Genomic DNA, 16388 nt, shown 5'->3' on the forward strand with positions numbered 1-16388 from the left:
ATCGCCTTTTTTTTGCAAAGGTCAAACTTACAAAGGCTTTTGAGCTTCCGCATGGTCAGTTTGCAGTTTTTCACTTCCTTCGACCTCCATTGTACAGTAAACAATTCGAGTGGGTGTCAATGATTTCAAACCTCGAATCTCCATGACAACCACTTCGATTGTAAATTGTAGGACAACATCAGTTTTAGATAAAGTTGTTTCCGTATCCTCGACTAATCCATCACGAGCTAATGAAGCTTGACTTCTGTATGATTACAATTAAGAAACAAAGTTATTAATTATAACCTAATTAGATGAGTTAATCAATAATAATAAAAACAACTAAGACATGAACAAAATGCAAAAGCAAAAGTTAATTGTACTGTAAACACATAGGATTATGGATAATACAATTAACTGATTGTTTGAAATGAATTTCATGCAATTAAACTATAAAACATGGACAAGCAATCGTTGATAACAATTTAGATAATTAATTATTTGATTGCAAATTTGACAAAACAACAAAAAGCAACACAAAGTTGACAGACACAATCAAATGATAATTAAGAATTAGTTAATTGTTAATTTACATGCGTTTAATTGTAAATAATAAAGTTTCATAAAAAAGTGTCCAAAGAGGTGAACGGAGACTCATAATTAACGATTGATAATTAAATCGACAACAAATTGTACTTGATTGTTTGGTAATTGTTGGCGTTGTTGTTGGTGTTGTTTTCATGCTGTTGGAATTAAATTGTTTGGGAAAAAATGAGAAAATTAAATTAAATTAAATAATAAAAAGTTTAATTCAATAACATTAAGGGAACAATTAAAATGAACAAATTAAACATAATCAACATTAGAAAACAATTTAAACTATTATTTAATCATTGAAAGTGATGTTAATGAATTGATATAGCAAATGATTTGTTTGATTGTTACAACAATTAGTAAGATCTATTAATTATCATCATGATTATCTGGTTGATTGGTCATGAAATTAAAAGTGAACAATTTATTATTATTATGATAATGTTTTCTTATTATACTAATTATAGCAATTAAGTTAATGGTAAAAGTGACTCAAGTTATTAATAGATAATCATTTTCATTTATATTTACAATTAATCTTAATCAACAACATAAATAAATAGTAAATTTTGATTGATTTACATAAAGATTAATGAAAATATTGATTATCGGTATTAATTTGATTAGGTAAACATTGAATTAATTGTTAATCATCTTGAAGATTCAAGATGATTATGATAATATAATCAGATCCATGACAATCAATGGAAATGATCAGGATGAGATTAACTTTTATTAATCTTTGAAATGATCAACTAATCAGATTGAATTAGATTGTGGGATTTGGTTGAAATGAATTTAATGAACAATTTTAGAGAGAGAAACTTGTCACCAAGTTGAAGTTATTCAGCTTTTTTTTTCATGAGGAAATTATCATGATAGAATTCAGAATTTATTTATAATATGATTATCATAATTTTCGAGTAATGATTTATAAATTTTTGCGTATGTTGAATATTCTGATCGATGTCTTGATTCATCTTCTTCGTCATGGTTATAATAATCATGATGAAAGAATAAAAAATTTCACCAACTACTCTGATTGCTCTTAATTGTTGTTTAAATCTGAAGATAATGATTGAGAAAAAAATTCCATTATCGAGTTAATGTTATTCTAATCAAGAATATCTCTGAATTTTATCATGAATTTACACTTGAATTCGGGTGTTTCTCTCATCTTATATTGATGGTAATAAATTTCTGTTATCGGGAGATAGGGAAAAAAGTATAAATATAAATCATAAAATCTTCCCATGAAAAGTATCATCATCACCATGAAGTAAGTAGATTCCATGGGAATTCAGGAAAATCGTGAATTTTGAAATTTCATCGCAATAACTATTACCCACCCACTGGTATTAACCACTCTGTTTGTTTGTTTTTTTATCCATAAAATTTACCACAATAAACTCATAACCATGCATTGGTATTAACTCCCAGCATGATTGAAATGACTGATTAATCTGACCCAGATGATTGGGAGGACACATTTAATTTCAATTCTAAATCAATCAAATTGGATTGAACAAAATTTTCATCTTCTATTATTATTATATATTAATCTGATTTGATTGATAATTTTGTGAATTTAAATTGTTGAGAAACTAATTGAGAGATAAAATTAACTGGATGACTTTAAATGAGAAAGTTTTCAATGAAATTCAATCATTGGAATTTGATGAAATTTAATTGTGATTCTTATCGTGACGTTGATATAAATAAATCAATTGGAATTAAATGATAAATTGAATGAAATAAGAGTGGGAGTTGATGTAGGTAATCGGCTGGGGTAGAGTTTCTCTCTCACTGATATTGTGGATCCATTTAGAAACATGAGAGAAAAATTTCACAATAATGACGATGAAGAAAAGTACAGAAAGATATATCGAATAGAAAAAAAAGTTCTGATAAAGATCGAAGCAGAAAAAAAATGAAAGAAATAATTTTCGTCCTTCAAACTAGAGTGATCGACAATAATAATCTTCTCAAGTTGAGAAGACAAGTTCGAAGCCAAAGAGAGGGAGAGAGAGAGAGAGAGAGAGAGAGAGAGAGAGAGAGAGAGAGAGAGAGAGAGAGAGTTAAAAGTTCTAATCTATCATTTTGTCGAAGGAAGAAAAAAAAATTTTCTATCATTTTTTGTTCGAAATGAAAGAAAAGAAAAAGTTTCATCAAAGTTTTCTAAAAATGCCCAACAACTTCCAATGGTAGGTTGAGTAGATTTACCTTAATTATTAACATTTCTCCCTGACAATCAAAGATATTAAACTAAATAACCATTATTATCATAAGATAATTAATACTGAGACATAAAATTATTAAATCAATTGCAATTTATTTGTCGTTAAAAGTTATCAGGTAATGAATAGATCGATAAGGAAAAACGAAACAAGAAAAGTTGTAACGATCAAGATAAAAGACGTTACCAAATGGATGCCAAGTGAAGTGATGATAATAATACTTAAAAGCATCATGATAATGTCAACACACACCCAAAGGCTCTTATCATCTTCATCTTCATCACCACTTTCCTTAAATAATAATAGAAAAGGGCATTCAGAAAAAAAGAGAAGAAGATGAAATGAAAAAAGAATAAGCTAAAAGTAAAAAGTAAAAAGTACATTAAAAAAATTTCACCTTCTCATCTTTCCTCATCTTCCACTTTCACCTACAGCATCTTCATCTTCATCTTCATCACCATCATCATCATCTAACAAAATTCAGCAAAGAAAAAAAAAATCTCCAAGGTGAAGATTATTTATTTTGTTTGGATGAAAATCCCATTGAAAAGTTTCATCTTCCTTTATGTTTGGTTACCTTGCAACAAAGGGAATTGACAAATTTACCTGGGAGTTTTTTTTATCACTTTCTAATGAAATGCTAAGGTGAGTGGGAGAATAACGATAAACATGATGAGTGGGATGATGATAGAGAATTGAAAATACATCTCAACAGATCTGAATAAGCAAATTAGAATCGGTGAAAATTGTAAATGAGAAAATAATTGATTGTCAATGTGATTGGAAAGAAAAAAGTTTCATCATGAAAAAACAAAATATCTCATGAATTTGAATTGGAAATGTTTTTGCAAATGAAACAATCATTACGATTCATTTTAATTTGATAACATTGTTACAACTTAATTCATAATGTTACTCAATTATTATTATTATCATCAAACTGAATCTCATGTATCACAATTTACTATTATTATTTTTTTCACCTTTCTTATCAACTCCCGGTGATAACAATTAACAGAAACATAATCATGATTATGAACATTTCATTGAATTAATTATCTGGTGATGTTCATATATAAATGTATTGCTTTTCATGATTCCTCAAGTAAAAATAATCAACATGATGATGAGTAAAATGTAATAATAATAATAATAGTAACATTGTCATCTTCCTGAACAATATGAACTCTTGGTGAATAATAATATCAAAATTCATTAAGTGAAAAACTCATAAGGTAAAATTTTCTTGACTAAAGAATTAAGAAAATGCTGATTTTCCTCCCGTTAATTATCATGAGACTGGAGAGATAATTATTAATATTAAACAGCGTTTAATTGCTCTCTGGTAATAATAGTAAACCATTAAGATGAATGATTAGCAAAAAGTAAATTTAGTTTAATATTCAATTGAGAGTAAAGTTGTCAGGGGGAAGATAATTTCCATGTTCAGTCATTATCATGATGTAGAAGAAGATTAGTTAAAGTGAAAGAAAATAATAATGATAATAAGTTGAGATTGAAATTCAACATTATTATCATGTAATAGAAAAAGTAAAGAGATAAAGTTGTGAGAAAAAATTTGATAACTTGTGAATAAAACTTGTACTCAATTGAAATAGATTACAACTCAAGATGAACATGAAAAGTTGAGTTGTTTGGAAGATTTCATGATTGAAAAATCGGTGGAAAACATGATTGACTCAATTTGTATCTTCTACTATTCATATAATACATATGTACTTATGAAAAGTTCATCATCATGTTCATAGTAGATAAAGAGCTTCAATGCATTAGCATTCTCGAGATCAGATTCTGAGTTTTATTTCATGATGAAGGTGAAAAATATTGAATTTCGAGAGGATAGATCAAGATGATAGATAACAATTATGAGTAAACTAATCAATGATGTTCATCGCCCGATAAATTGGTGATGTGAAAATAAATCTATCAACATTATTAGAACTTTTTTCTCGTCGATTTTTTTCCCCTCAATCATTATGAAACTTTTCATGTAACCTTTTCATTTAGTGAATGAACGAAAAAATTCATAACTTAATTTGGTTAATTTTATGTAACTATAACAATCATCATGATTAGAATCATGGTTACACATTGAATTAGAATTTTTTTCCAGGTAAAAATTGAGAAAAAAGTAATAGTTGGATTCAGTGAGTGAAAGAATAAAAAAAAAGATTCTAATTCTCAACTTTTTCCTTGAACTTAGATAAAAGTTCTGAACTTTTTTCCTTTCTAAGTTTTCATGATAATAATAGAGAATTAATTATAATAAACCATTCAATCGAAAAGGACAATAAAATATAATAGAATCACGAAGTTTTCATATTCGCTATTCAGGAAGAGGGGAAATTTTGAAAAACGAAACTTTTACTCATTTGGTAAAGTTTTCTGAGAATCAGAGTTTTTCTTCAAGTTAATTCCTTAAAATCATGATAATATTGATCACTATTTCCATGATTGTTCATCTGCTTCTGTGCTGATTGTAAACATCATCAGAATTGTTTACACTTTTCAATGTAAACAAATGGCTCATGTGATTGACTTTGTTTTCCCATCGATCTGTGTTTACCTTAATCAATTACAAACAAATGTTAACAATTAAGAGATAATTAATTAGTTGATGATGATTGAATGAGCAATATCATCAAGTATGTTAAGGGGAAAATCGTGCTGCATTAAAATTGTATGAGAACAAAAAATTTTTTCATACAATCAGAACTTGAGAAAAGGTTCATATTTTTATGATTGAAATGATTCAGATGATGAAGATTAAGATGACAGATTGACAGTTTATGCTTTACTTGCTATCAATTGGATATACAGAAAGAGAGCTTGAAATTGTGACAATCAACCGATTCAATCAAATTAAATTGCTCAATCAATTGATACTTGTATGTATGATTGGAAACTATTTGTAAGATCAACTTTTTAACATGAGAAGTAAAAAAAATCACAATCAATTGGATAAACATTGTAAAAGCCAATTGAACATGTTTTCATTGATCAATACAACAACAATCAATAAGTTAATCAATAAAAAAACTTGAAACAATTTACAACCAGTTAATAATTTGTTGATTCCCTGATCAACCATAATATATTTATGGTAATTAAAGTTAAACGAAACTTAAATGTTGATGGAATTGTGAACAATTAAAAGACTTGATTAAGCTTTAAATCATAATAATTTAGCTCAAAACAAATGAAAGCTATTACTACTCAATCAACTTAATTGTTACAAAGCGAAATGATTAAATTAAAGCTTTGATTGTTTGATCTGATTTAAATTGCTTACATTATTGATCCCAATCGACAAATCCTTAAATTTGTTATTGAAAGAAAACTTTGACTGATTAAATTAATTGTTGAGACCCCGAAGAAGGAAAAAGAAAGAATTAATTGTAATTAGTTAATTGTTACCTTCGACTAACAGTTGATGCTTTCAAACAGAAATTCAACACTTTCTCTCGATCATGATTAAGACTTAATTGTTGAGAAAAATGATTAGAAAATAACAGTAAATTGTAATCCATGTTGATTTTCATTGGAACTGGACAATTAGAGTAATTGTAATTAGGGAATTTAAATCAAACCAATCAATTGGATGAATAACATAGACAAGACAAAGAGAAAAACAAATTAAAGTTGATTAAAGTTAATTGTGATTAAGTAATTGAAGCTACCTGCCTTAGAACAGAGGTACGTCGACGACTGCTTGATAATTAGATTTAATTGTTACAATTAAAGTTGAGAGAAAATGAAATGTAAAAGGATAAAGAGAATATGAATTTTGATTAGATTTTTGTTTCTTTTCTCAATTCAGTTGATTGAATTTTTCTTCTCATTTCAATCACAACAATTAAAGTTGTTATTGTTAGAAAATATCACTGATTATCAATTGGATTAGATTTTAAACTCTTAATTATCGTAACAATTAGTAAATACCTGTGATTATATTTCTTGAGCTTTTGTAATCCATATTTACTATCAGCCCCACCCTTTGATACCGGAAGGCTTTCAAGATTAACCATTAATTGGTTAATCGATGATCTTAATTCATCAATGTAAAGATGATCCATTTCCTTGAGCACAAATTTTGGCATCAATTTGCGATTCTATTGATAAATTAAAGCAAAACAATTAGTAAGAATCAGTTTTAATTACCAAAATCACAAAGAACTAAAAAAAATGACTTGTCCGAGTTGCACTTTCATCATTAACTATTATACATATTAGACGTTAATTGTGATTAAATTGACAGTTGATTTATCGACATTGAGTGATTTTGACCAATAGCGAAACAATTAAAATGATAATTGTCAAACTGGTTAACTTATTAAGATATTGATCAATTGATTGAGATTAATGATCAAGTTTAGCTGTTGATTGTTGTCCTCTAATTGTCACAACAATCAAAGACATTAATCAACATTAAAATGGATGGAAAAGTTTCCGAAAAAAAAATGCGAATCAACCACACAATCAATTAATCATATCAACAATCAGCTGATTGTTAATCAGCCAAGGAAACAAATGAGAGTGTCCAGTGATTAAGTTGCTAGAAAAAGTTTCATCTAATTACCGATTGACAATTAACCGAAAATTCAATAAGAAAATAGATGAAAACTTTTTTGACAAGACACTTAATTCAAATTAATTAACATGATTAGAGTTAATTGTTAATTACCTTTTCCATTTCATTAATTCGTTGGATTCTTCCATCAAGTTCCCTACGAATGGCAGCAGCTTGTTCATCGCCAGAATCAAGCTAATCACAATTAAGAAAATAATAGAAACATGAAGAGAGAAAAAAATGAACAATTAAGAAAATAATTAAAATTAATTATCAGATAAAGGAAGAGAAATTAATTTACCATTGAAACAATTAGACGATCGATAGGGAAAGTTAACAATTTATCGGAAAATCAGAAACATTCACACAATTGAAATGCTATTAATATGCAACCAGAATTTTAAATGATCAAAAATACAACACAATCAGTTGATTAAATTGTAATTGTTTAGAGTTAAATTGATATTGATAAGTGAAAATATCGTAACATTGTAATAGTATTATTGTAATACTATTGATTATCAAGGTTAAAAGGGTTTCAGGTTATGTATCTTATGGCTCATCGAAATGATCAGGTTGAAATGTTCCAAGGGATAACTTATCTTCTGAATCATCTTCATCCTCTTTTCATGAGAAAATATCGTCAGAACTTTCAGAATCATATTATTTAATCTCTATTGAACAGTATATAAGAATTGTATATAAATCTGAAGAGAAGGAGAAATAACTTTCCATGGAGATAACCAGGGAAATTAATGATTCTATTGAAGGAGAAATGAAATCCTATCATCATCATCATCTTCATAATGACTACTTTAATCATCTCAGATCATGTGAAAATGTTACACTTAATCAGTAATGATTAAAATAAAACCATAAATGATGATCAATAATATTTATCACAACAACAGAAAGTAAATCAAAGTGTTTATATGGACACAACATTGGGAGTTAATGGTGATGATGACAAAAAAAAGTGTCATCATCAGTTGTTGTTGTTGATGATGATGAGGATATATAGTCCATTGGATAATCAATAATGATGTTAATCGTTATGAAAAATAATTAGTAAATTGTTTTTGATGGAAATCAAATTATCTTGTCAACCGTTGATACAATTATCTTTGGGTTTGTTAACCCAATTCTGGTTTAAATTGTAATCACTCATTTAAACTATAAATACGTAATTAGAGTTAATCATAATCGTATCCTTATAAATTGCTTGCTAATTATGATTATGTAACAGCAAAATCAAATGATGTAATATTTTATAATCCTTACCAAGTAAATTTTTAAATTTGGAGGATTAATCAAGTTTTCAAGTTAATCATTTAATAGTTTTAAAGTTTTGATTCTGGATAATCACATTTCATAGGCTACCAATTGATTTACTAATTGTATTTAGTGATCAAAATTATTTTCATCATCAAGATCATAACAAAGGTTCATTGAGATGACCCAAGTTTGGGATGACCATTGGCTTGACCACCGTTGGAAAGCAAATGCTGTTAAAGTTACGGAATCAACAACAATCAAGACCAGTGAAAGATCAAATTAATGGACAATTAATTTTGAATGTCAAATTTGCCACCAAATTGACAAGATTAATTCTGTTCATCTAACTGTCCATTAATACGATTCGTTAACAATGAATATAAATCAATGATTTTGTCAATGAAAGCTATCAACTGAACAGAAATTTAATAAATTGGGTCAACAGAAAACAAAAAAAAACAATAAAATCAAAGTTAACAGTTAGTTAATTGTAGTTCTAGGTAACTAACTACTAAATATATGTTTAGACATTGAAATCATTATATTAACGATCCAATGGAAACCCATAGTAAAGGGATTTGATACTTGGGAGTGTGATAATATTTTATCATTATTTTTCTTGATCTCTCTCCATGCTAACTGAATCAAAATGGAAACAAAGTTCAGTGTTTCAGTTCAGTGTATAGATAATATCATCATCATCATCATCATCATCTCTCTCTCTCTCTCTCTCTCTGAATATCATTCAACTGTTTCAAGGTTTTTTCCTTACCTTTTATTTCATGATATATTATTACAAGTATCATAATCATCATCATCAACAACACGATTGTATATAATACTTCATGGTTGATAAGATGTATAAAAATAGTGAAATTTGATTGTGATTAGAATTGAATTTTGATCTGATTGTACTAATTATAATTAAAAATTTACGATGTTAACTGTTGTTTGTTTATCTTAAACATGATTACATTTAACTGAATTACTTTCCCATTGATTAATGTTTCATTTTGTTGCAAAATTATCATGAGAAAAGATTAAGATTAATTGTCTTGTTGATCTTCAATGTTAAGGTTGATTTTTCCTGTTCATCTTTTAATCCATAATAGATGATGATGATAATGATGATAAGATGATGATGATGAGCAAAAAAATACATCCTTCCAGTCTTAATATTATGATAATATTCATTCATTCATGATGATGATTATCATAATCATAATCAACTGATTAAAAGTGTCTACGAAGTAACTTTTGTCAACTAATAACAATCAAAAATTGAAAGGAAATATTTTCGCCTGGATTTAATTTAATTGTGATTAACTTATTGTACTTATCATATAACAAGATTATCAAAGATAATCTCAATTTTTTGTAAGGTCTAAACTTGTCTAATACAATTTGCTATTCAAATTATCATTATTTTTACCGTTAGTTTGATTATATTATTAGTTATCAATATCAATTACCAAGAAAAGGTATTTATTAAATGTTAATTGTTTGGTTAACAATCAACTTAACCATATCAAGAGGTAATTATGATCAATTTTTTTTTGCATTAATGATAATGAAAATTAATTGTTAACTTTTCTTTAACTTTATTTGTATCTGAATGTTTAATGAATCGTTCAATGATTGAACATTATGAATATTGAACAATATAACTATTGAATTAGATATTTGGTATGGAGATATATACAGGGTATATATTCATACTTATACTCGATACCCAGTATATGAGTGAGAGAGATAAATATGGTTAGATAAATAATCATGGAGGTTGCATTGATAATCGATAAACGATTCAAGCATATCATGATTATAGTCAATTCTTTGGTTATAAACACATAATGATAGTAGCTGATTGTGATTGTGATTCTGATTGTGAGTCTTTTGGTTCATCGATTAAATTAAATTCAGTTATCTGATCAACAGTATAATGTATGGGGTGGACTGGTGGATGGTTGGAAAAAGGTACAATTGTCAGTATTATATTTGATCACTTAACCAACAGAATCATCATCACTATGGTTAAATAAGATGAGGGAAAATATATTCAGTCAATGTATTTACCGTTATATTTGGACATTATTTTCAAAGGTTAACCAAGTAATAGTAATAATAACAATAGATGACAACAACAACAATTTAAATTGATTCATATGATAATTGATAGTTAAGAAAAGAAATCAATAAACTTCAATATCCAACAAAATGTGATTAAAAATTGGATTCTAAGTCTAATTGGACATTGAATGTGATCAATTTACTATCATTTGTATTACTACTTAATCAACAATCAAACATGATTAAAGATTGAGCTTTGTTTTGATGAAAGACTCCGATTAAGTGATTAGATTAATTATTGTCAAGGTAAGGGGAAAAAAGTTTATATATATCAAAGGTAACAAGAAATCAAGTCTTGACAAGATGAGGATGAAGATGATGGAGATGATAAGAAAATCTTATAAGACTTATCATCCTTGGAATTTATTGATTGATATTGATTACTTTTTCTGACTCATCTTATTTATCATCTTCATGTTGAGAATTCAAGAGAGAGAGAGAGAGAGAGAATGAAAAAGATTCAATCACAAATTCCAGGTAACTTTCAGGTATCGTAATTGTAACAATCAGATAAGTTAACGGTACCATGGGTGATTTAATTGATCACTTGATTTTATTGTGATGAAATTTTTTCAAGATCAATAATCATCTCGAACTGAAAAAAAATCATAGTTTTTTCAGTTGGTGATTAGTTTAAACACTAACACACAATAGAAGAGATAATTGAGTGATTAATAGTAAAATGGGCAAGTAAAAATAGAGACAGAGGAAAAAATCAATTAACTGAGAGTAAATTAGGTTAATCACCTTAACAATTGTGTGTTAATCTAGTTGATTGTTTGAAAGTTAACTTAATACCTGGAAAGCTCAAAGTGTTACCTGTTGTGTAACCGTTTCTGTTTTTTTTTGTCAAGTCAATGATTCTAATCATTATAATAACAACAACAATATATTCTGACAAGATGATTGAGTTGACATGGAACCAAAAATTGAACATGAAACTGAAAAGTTTTGTATCTAAAATGTTAAATTGTTAAAGTTAATCAACTAATTGTTTCACTTTTTGATTATTTTTGCACATCTCTTGAAAGTGAAACACTCTCACATACACTACAGAAACAACAACAAGAATAACAAAAAAGGACAATAGAATACAAATGTAATGGTAATTAATCAAATGGTTAGTTAATTAATTAGAGACTCACCTGAAGTGCATTGTAAAGTAATTGATGTTCAAATTTTTTAATATTCAGAACATGTTGAAACATATCATATAATTGCTCCTTGGTTAGGATAAGTTCAGATGCGAGGCCTTGTTGTTGAGCAGCGACTTGGGAACGACTTGGAGTCGGTTTTTTGGTCTCCTCATCACCTCTGATAAGTACCTCAAATTTGGACATCCACGAGTTTAGAACTGTCTCTTTTGACAGTCCATCGATCTCGGGTAGGCTTTTAACACGTTTCTCTATTGAAGATTTAAATATGGAACGAAAATCGTGAAGACTTGAAGCTCCAGAGGTGACCATGAGTAAAGCTCGATCAGAACGGAGAAACCGTTCATAGTAGCCTTGTACCGCTTGGACGAAGGCATCATCACAGGGAAGTGTTGTGTCTCCCTTTAGGAAACTTGCAAAACGATTAATTATCTGTTCAAGTTGAGATTTGTTCACCTTTAAATGGCGTCTTGACATATCGGTTGGTTGTTTAGCGTTAAACGGATAAGATATACAGCGAATTACAAAAACATACAATTGAAGTCGAACTTTTCTTTCTTGTTCTTCCTTTTCCGCTCTTTCCGATTCATCTAAACGTCCACCACCTCCACCGGCTAAAGAACTTGAATCACCGGTACCACTATTTCCACCACTTCCACTTGCACCCATACTACTGGTGATATTTCCACTATCACGAGTATTGTGACCTGACATTGAACCAGAACATGAACCTGCACCAGTCATCGAAGGTCCTAAACCAGATGATCCGGTTGTTCCTTGGCCACATGAAGCTGATAAAGTGGTTCCAGTGGAAAGAGTTGATGAAGGTGAAGGTGAAGGTGAAACAGATCGAGTTAATAACGATCCTGAACCTCGAGATCCGGTAACATTTAGACGATCATTTGAAACTGAACGAAGGGTTGAATTACCCGAATCAGATATTATCATCCCGAAATCGCTGGTGAAACTGAACGAGGTCCACTTCCTCCTCCACCAGGATAAAGGGTTGATGATCCAATGGAACCACCAAGACTTGAGCTTCCCCTGGATAAGAACCATCTCTGGTTGAGGTCGATATGTTATCCGAATCTTCATGTCCCAATTCATCATTTTCATCCTCAGAAGATGAAGGTTCTAACATGATAAAACCACAGATAAACAAACACCTTCACTTATTACACAATTACAGGTAAATTGTGTGAGTATATTAGTATGTCTATCTATCTCTCTCTCTCTTTCTCCCTCTTGTAGAGATGATTTAATTGCTTGGAAAATTGCGAGAAAAAAAAAATAATAGAAGATGATAAATGTTGATGATCTTTGAATCTACTCTTATAATAAAGTAAATGAATGATTCAGTTGATGAGAAGATGATAATTCCAATGATAATGGCAGGTCAATTAACGACACTCTATTAACCTTGCCAACACTATGGTAAAGATGATAATGAAGATGAAGATGATGAAGATGATGAGGTTGATCCTTTTGTTTGTTTCCAATTGATTGATGTAAAATTGTTATTTATTTAGGAATAAAATAAAACAAATGGTTTGATTCCTTTCTCTTTGTTTTTTATACTTCTCTTCCTATTCGGGCTGCTGTTAATCATGAGGATGATAAATGATGATAATGGTAAAGATGAGAATCAGAATTCTGATGATGATGATGATGATGACATCAACAACCAGAATCGACAATATTATCAATGAACTTTAGATAGTAAATAAAAGTGTCACTGGGAAAACAAAAAAGCTAAATGGTAACGGAACATGAGAGAGATACTTAATAATAGTTATCGTAAAGATCATTGATTAAGTAAATTACACCGGTGGATTGTTAATCATCGTCATCATCATTATTAAAGTTCTGATTCTCGGTGGAAAATTTAACCAGAAACAATGAGAGGAAAATATATAAACACAAATGATAGAAAAGACCAGAAAATGTAATCACAATTAACTTTCAATTGGGTTGAAAGGATGTAAATACTTTCATCTGGATAGAGAAACAATTAAGACAATTTACCTTTGATTACAATTTGATTGTTGAGGTAACACTCAGATAAGATATGAATCCAATTGTGGTGATTAGATAATAACAATTAACAAAATATAAAGACACAGGAAAATTGGGTATTGATGATTTCAATTGACACGAGGTTTTTACCTTAATCAAAATGAGATTTAAGATGATTGAAAATATTTAATCAATTGATTCATTTAATTTGATGGGTAAATTTTGATCATCAGATCAACTTAATTGATGAAAATTAATTGATTTATTTGTAGGGTTAACAATTGGTGATGATTTTTCAACTGATCTCCATTTGGATGTTATCGTTTTTGTTGATTCCAATTTTGGGTAACATTGATTTTGACAGAATAATTTTTCACTATTAACAAATTGAACGATCGATGATTCTAATTGTGATGATTTAATTGTAGATAAATTTAACGATGTTCCTGGTAATTCACTGATGGTCATTCTTCCAATGGTCAATATGTAAGAGGAAAAGTTGATAGTAATTTCTCACAAATTTGAACGATTCACTTGATGGTTAGAACATTTTTGATATTTTTCTTCGATATTGTTTTGTTTTTCGTCGAATAGGAAAATATAAATAATAAGATATTTAGAATAGAACAGAAAAAAAGGTTAGGAAATTCTCTTCTTGTCTTCTATTCTCTTTCATTCTATTTTCTATTCTGAACAAGAGTTTTCTCTCTCACTCACCGATACCTTTATAACTGTCGCTTTCCTTTCACTCTCTTCATGGGAAATGAGGATCAAAATGATGATGATGATGTTCAGTGTTGACTGAATTGTGATTGTTCATTGAAACAACACACAAGGTTTTCTCTCTCTCTCTCTCTCTCTCTCGATTTTTTTATCTTCTCTCTGTGTATTATCAAAGTGAGAGGATTTTCGTTGTTATAGCAACTCTTTTAGACAGAGAAGAAAAGAATGATGATGTAAACAGGTAGACAGAACAAATAGACAGAGTGAGAGAGAAAAAATGAAACGATCGATGAGAATGATGAGCGCAGTTTCAAAATTCTCTCTCATTTTCTATCATGCAGGATTTCCTTAGGTTCTTTTCATATTCTTCTCTTCAATATCTCTCAATACGAAGAATACACATTCACTTTTGTTCCTCTTTCGATGTTTTATTTCCTCTCTCTCTACAACTCTTCTCCAGGTTCCATCTCTTCTGAGAGAGAGAGAGAGAGAGAGAGAGAGAGAGAGAGAGAGAGAGAGATGAAGATGAAGATGAAGATTGAGGCATCTACTCTCACCAGCCAAACTCACACTCTCTCACATGGTTACCCCAACATCAACTCATCTTCATCATCATCACCCACCTTCCACCTTGTGCCTTCTGTGTGATAAATATTATATTCATTATTAATACCTGGTTAAATGGTGATTTGGGAAGAGGATAGAGCATGATGATAATGATGACAAAAAGAACTTGAAAAAAAGGATGAAAAGAAAGGTAAAGAAAAGGAACCGAAAACAATTGTATTGAGGACAAAAAGAGGAAAGAAGATGAAGGAATACCGTTATCAAGATCAACAATCAATTCTCACTCTCTCATTGTCTCTGTTAATAATATGAATTATAAACAATTTAACCACAGGCTAATCATCATCATGATCAATATGATGATCATCATGACATGAGATCTCCCTGTGTGTGTGTGTGTGTCTGACTCTTAAACTTTGTCCCTTTTAATTTGATTGTTTGTTTGCTGATTATCTAATGTAATTAGATCCAAGAAAAGATTAATATTATTATTATTTAATCCAATTGCTTCCGCAATTTATGATTCTGTCTAAATCAGTTTGCTGATCATCAAACTAATTGTTTACACATCATTTACAGATGATTATTGATTATCTCTCAATATTGTAATATTTGTTTAGCATGTTGATTAACCAGCATAACCTTGAAAAATTAACTTCTATTGAATAATATTAACCTTGATCGACATTTGCTGCTGTCTTCAAATGATTAATTTAATTATTAACAATTAGGGGATGATAGGTAATTAATTCCCTTTCGGTTGAAGCTTAATTGTTAACCATTCTGCAATTTAGAAAGGCAAAAATTATCATCATCAACAATTTATTAATATTACTGTAAATGAATATGTAATCTAAATGTTAATTGTTTCAATAGCTTAATCAATTTACAATGATAACAATTAACATTTTGATTAGATTTATAACTTAATTAACCTTTTGATTGTTGTGATCGAAATTGCGTTTTTTTTTAATTGTCTCCTAAATCTAAGTGATTTATTATTAAATTTTTTTCTCGTTGCTTCTTCCTGCAAATATGATTAATTGTTGCAGATTTTTTTCTTGATTAACTTAATTGTATATTCAATGAGTGTTAATTTATTTACAAAATATTGTTAATTAA

The 16388-nt window shown here is 29.0% G+C and overlaps 1 protein-coding gene across 1 annotated transcript in view; it reads right to left on the reverse strand.

The window, feature by feature from the left end:
* The window catches only part of LOC128393374 (calcium-dependent secretion activator 1-like), a 28779-nt gene extending 13966 nt beyond the window's left edge, over nt 1-14813 (reverse strand). Inside the window, 8 exon segments of the mRNA XM_053353551.1 lie at nt 32-244; nt 573-722; nt 6774-6943; nt 7516-7596; nt 11952-12913; nt 12916-13005; nt 13008-13558; nt 13986-14813. Coding sequence (XP_053209526.1) covers nt 32-244; nt 573-722; nt 6774-6943; nt 7516-7596; nt 11952-12913; nt 12916-13005; nt 13008-13101 — 1760 coding nt within the window. The 5' untranslated portion in view covers nt 13102-13558; nt 13986-14813.
* Between the last annotated feature and the right edge of the window lie 1575 nt (nt 14814-16388).

This window comes from Panonychus citri, unplaced genomic scaffold (genome assembly GCF_014898815.1).
Source record: "Panonychus citri isolate SS breed McGregor unplaced genomic scaffold, ASM1489881v1 Contig00138, whole genome shotgun sequence".
Classification (NCBI taxonomy): Eukaryota; Metazoa; Arthropoda; class Arachnida; order Trombidiformes; family Tetranychidae; genus Panonychus; species Panonychus citri.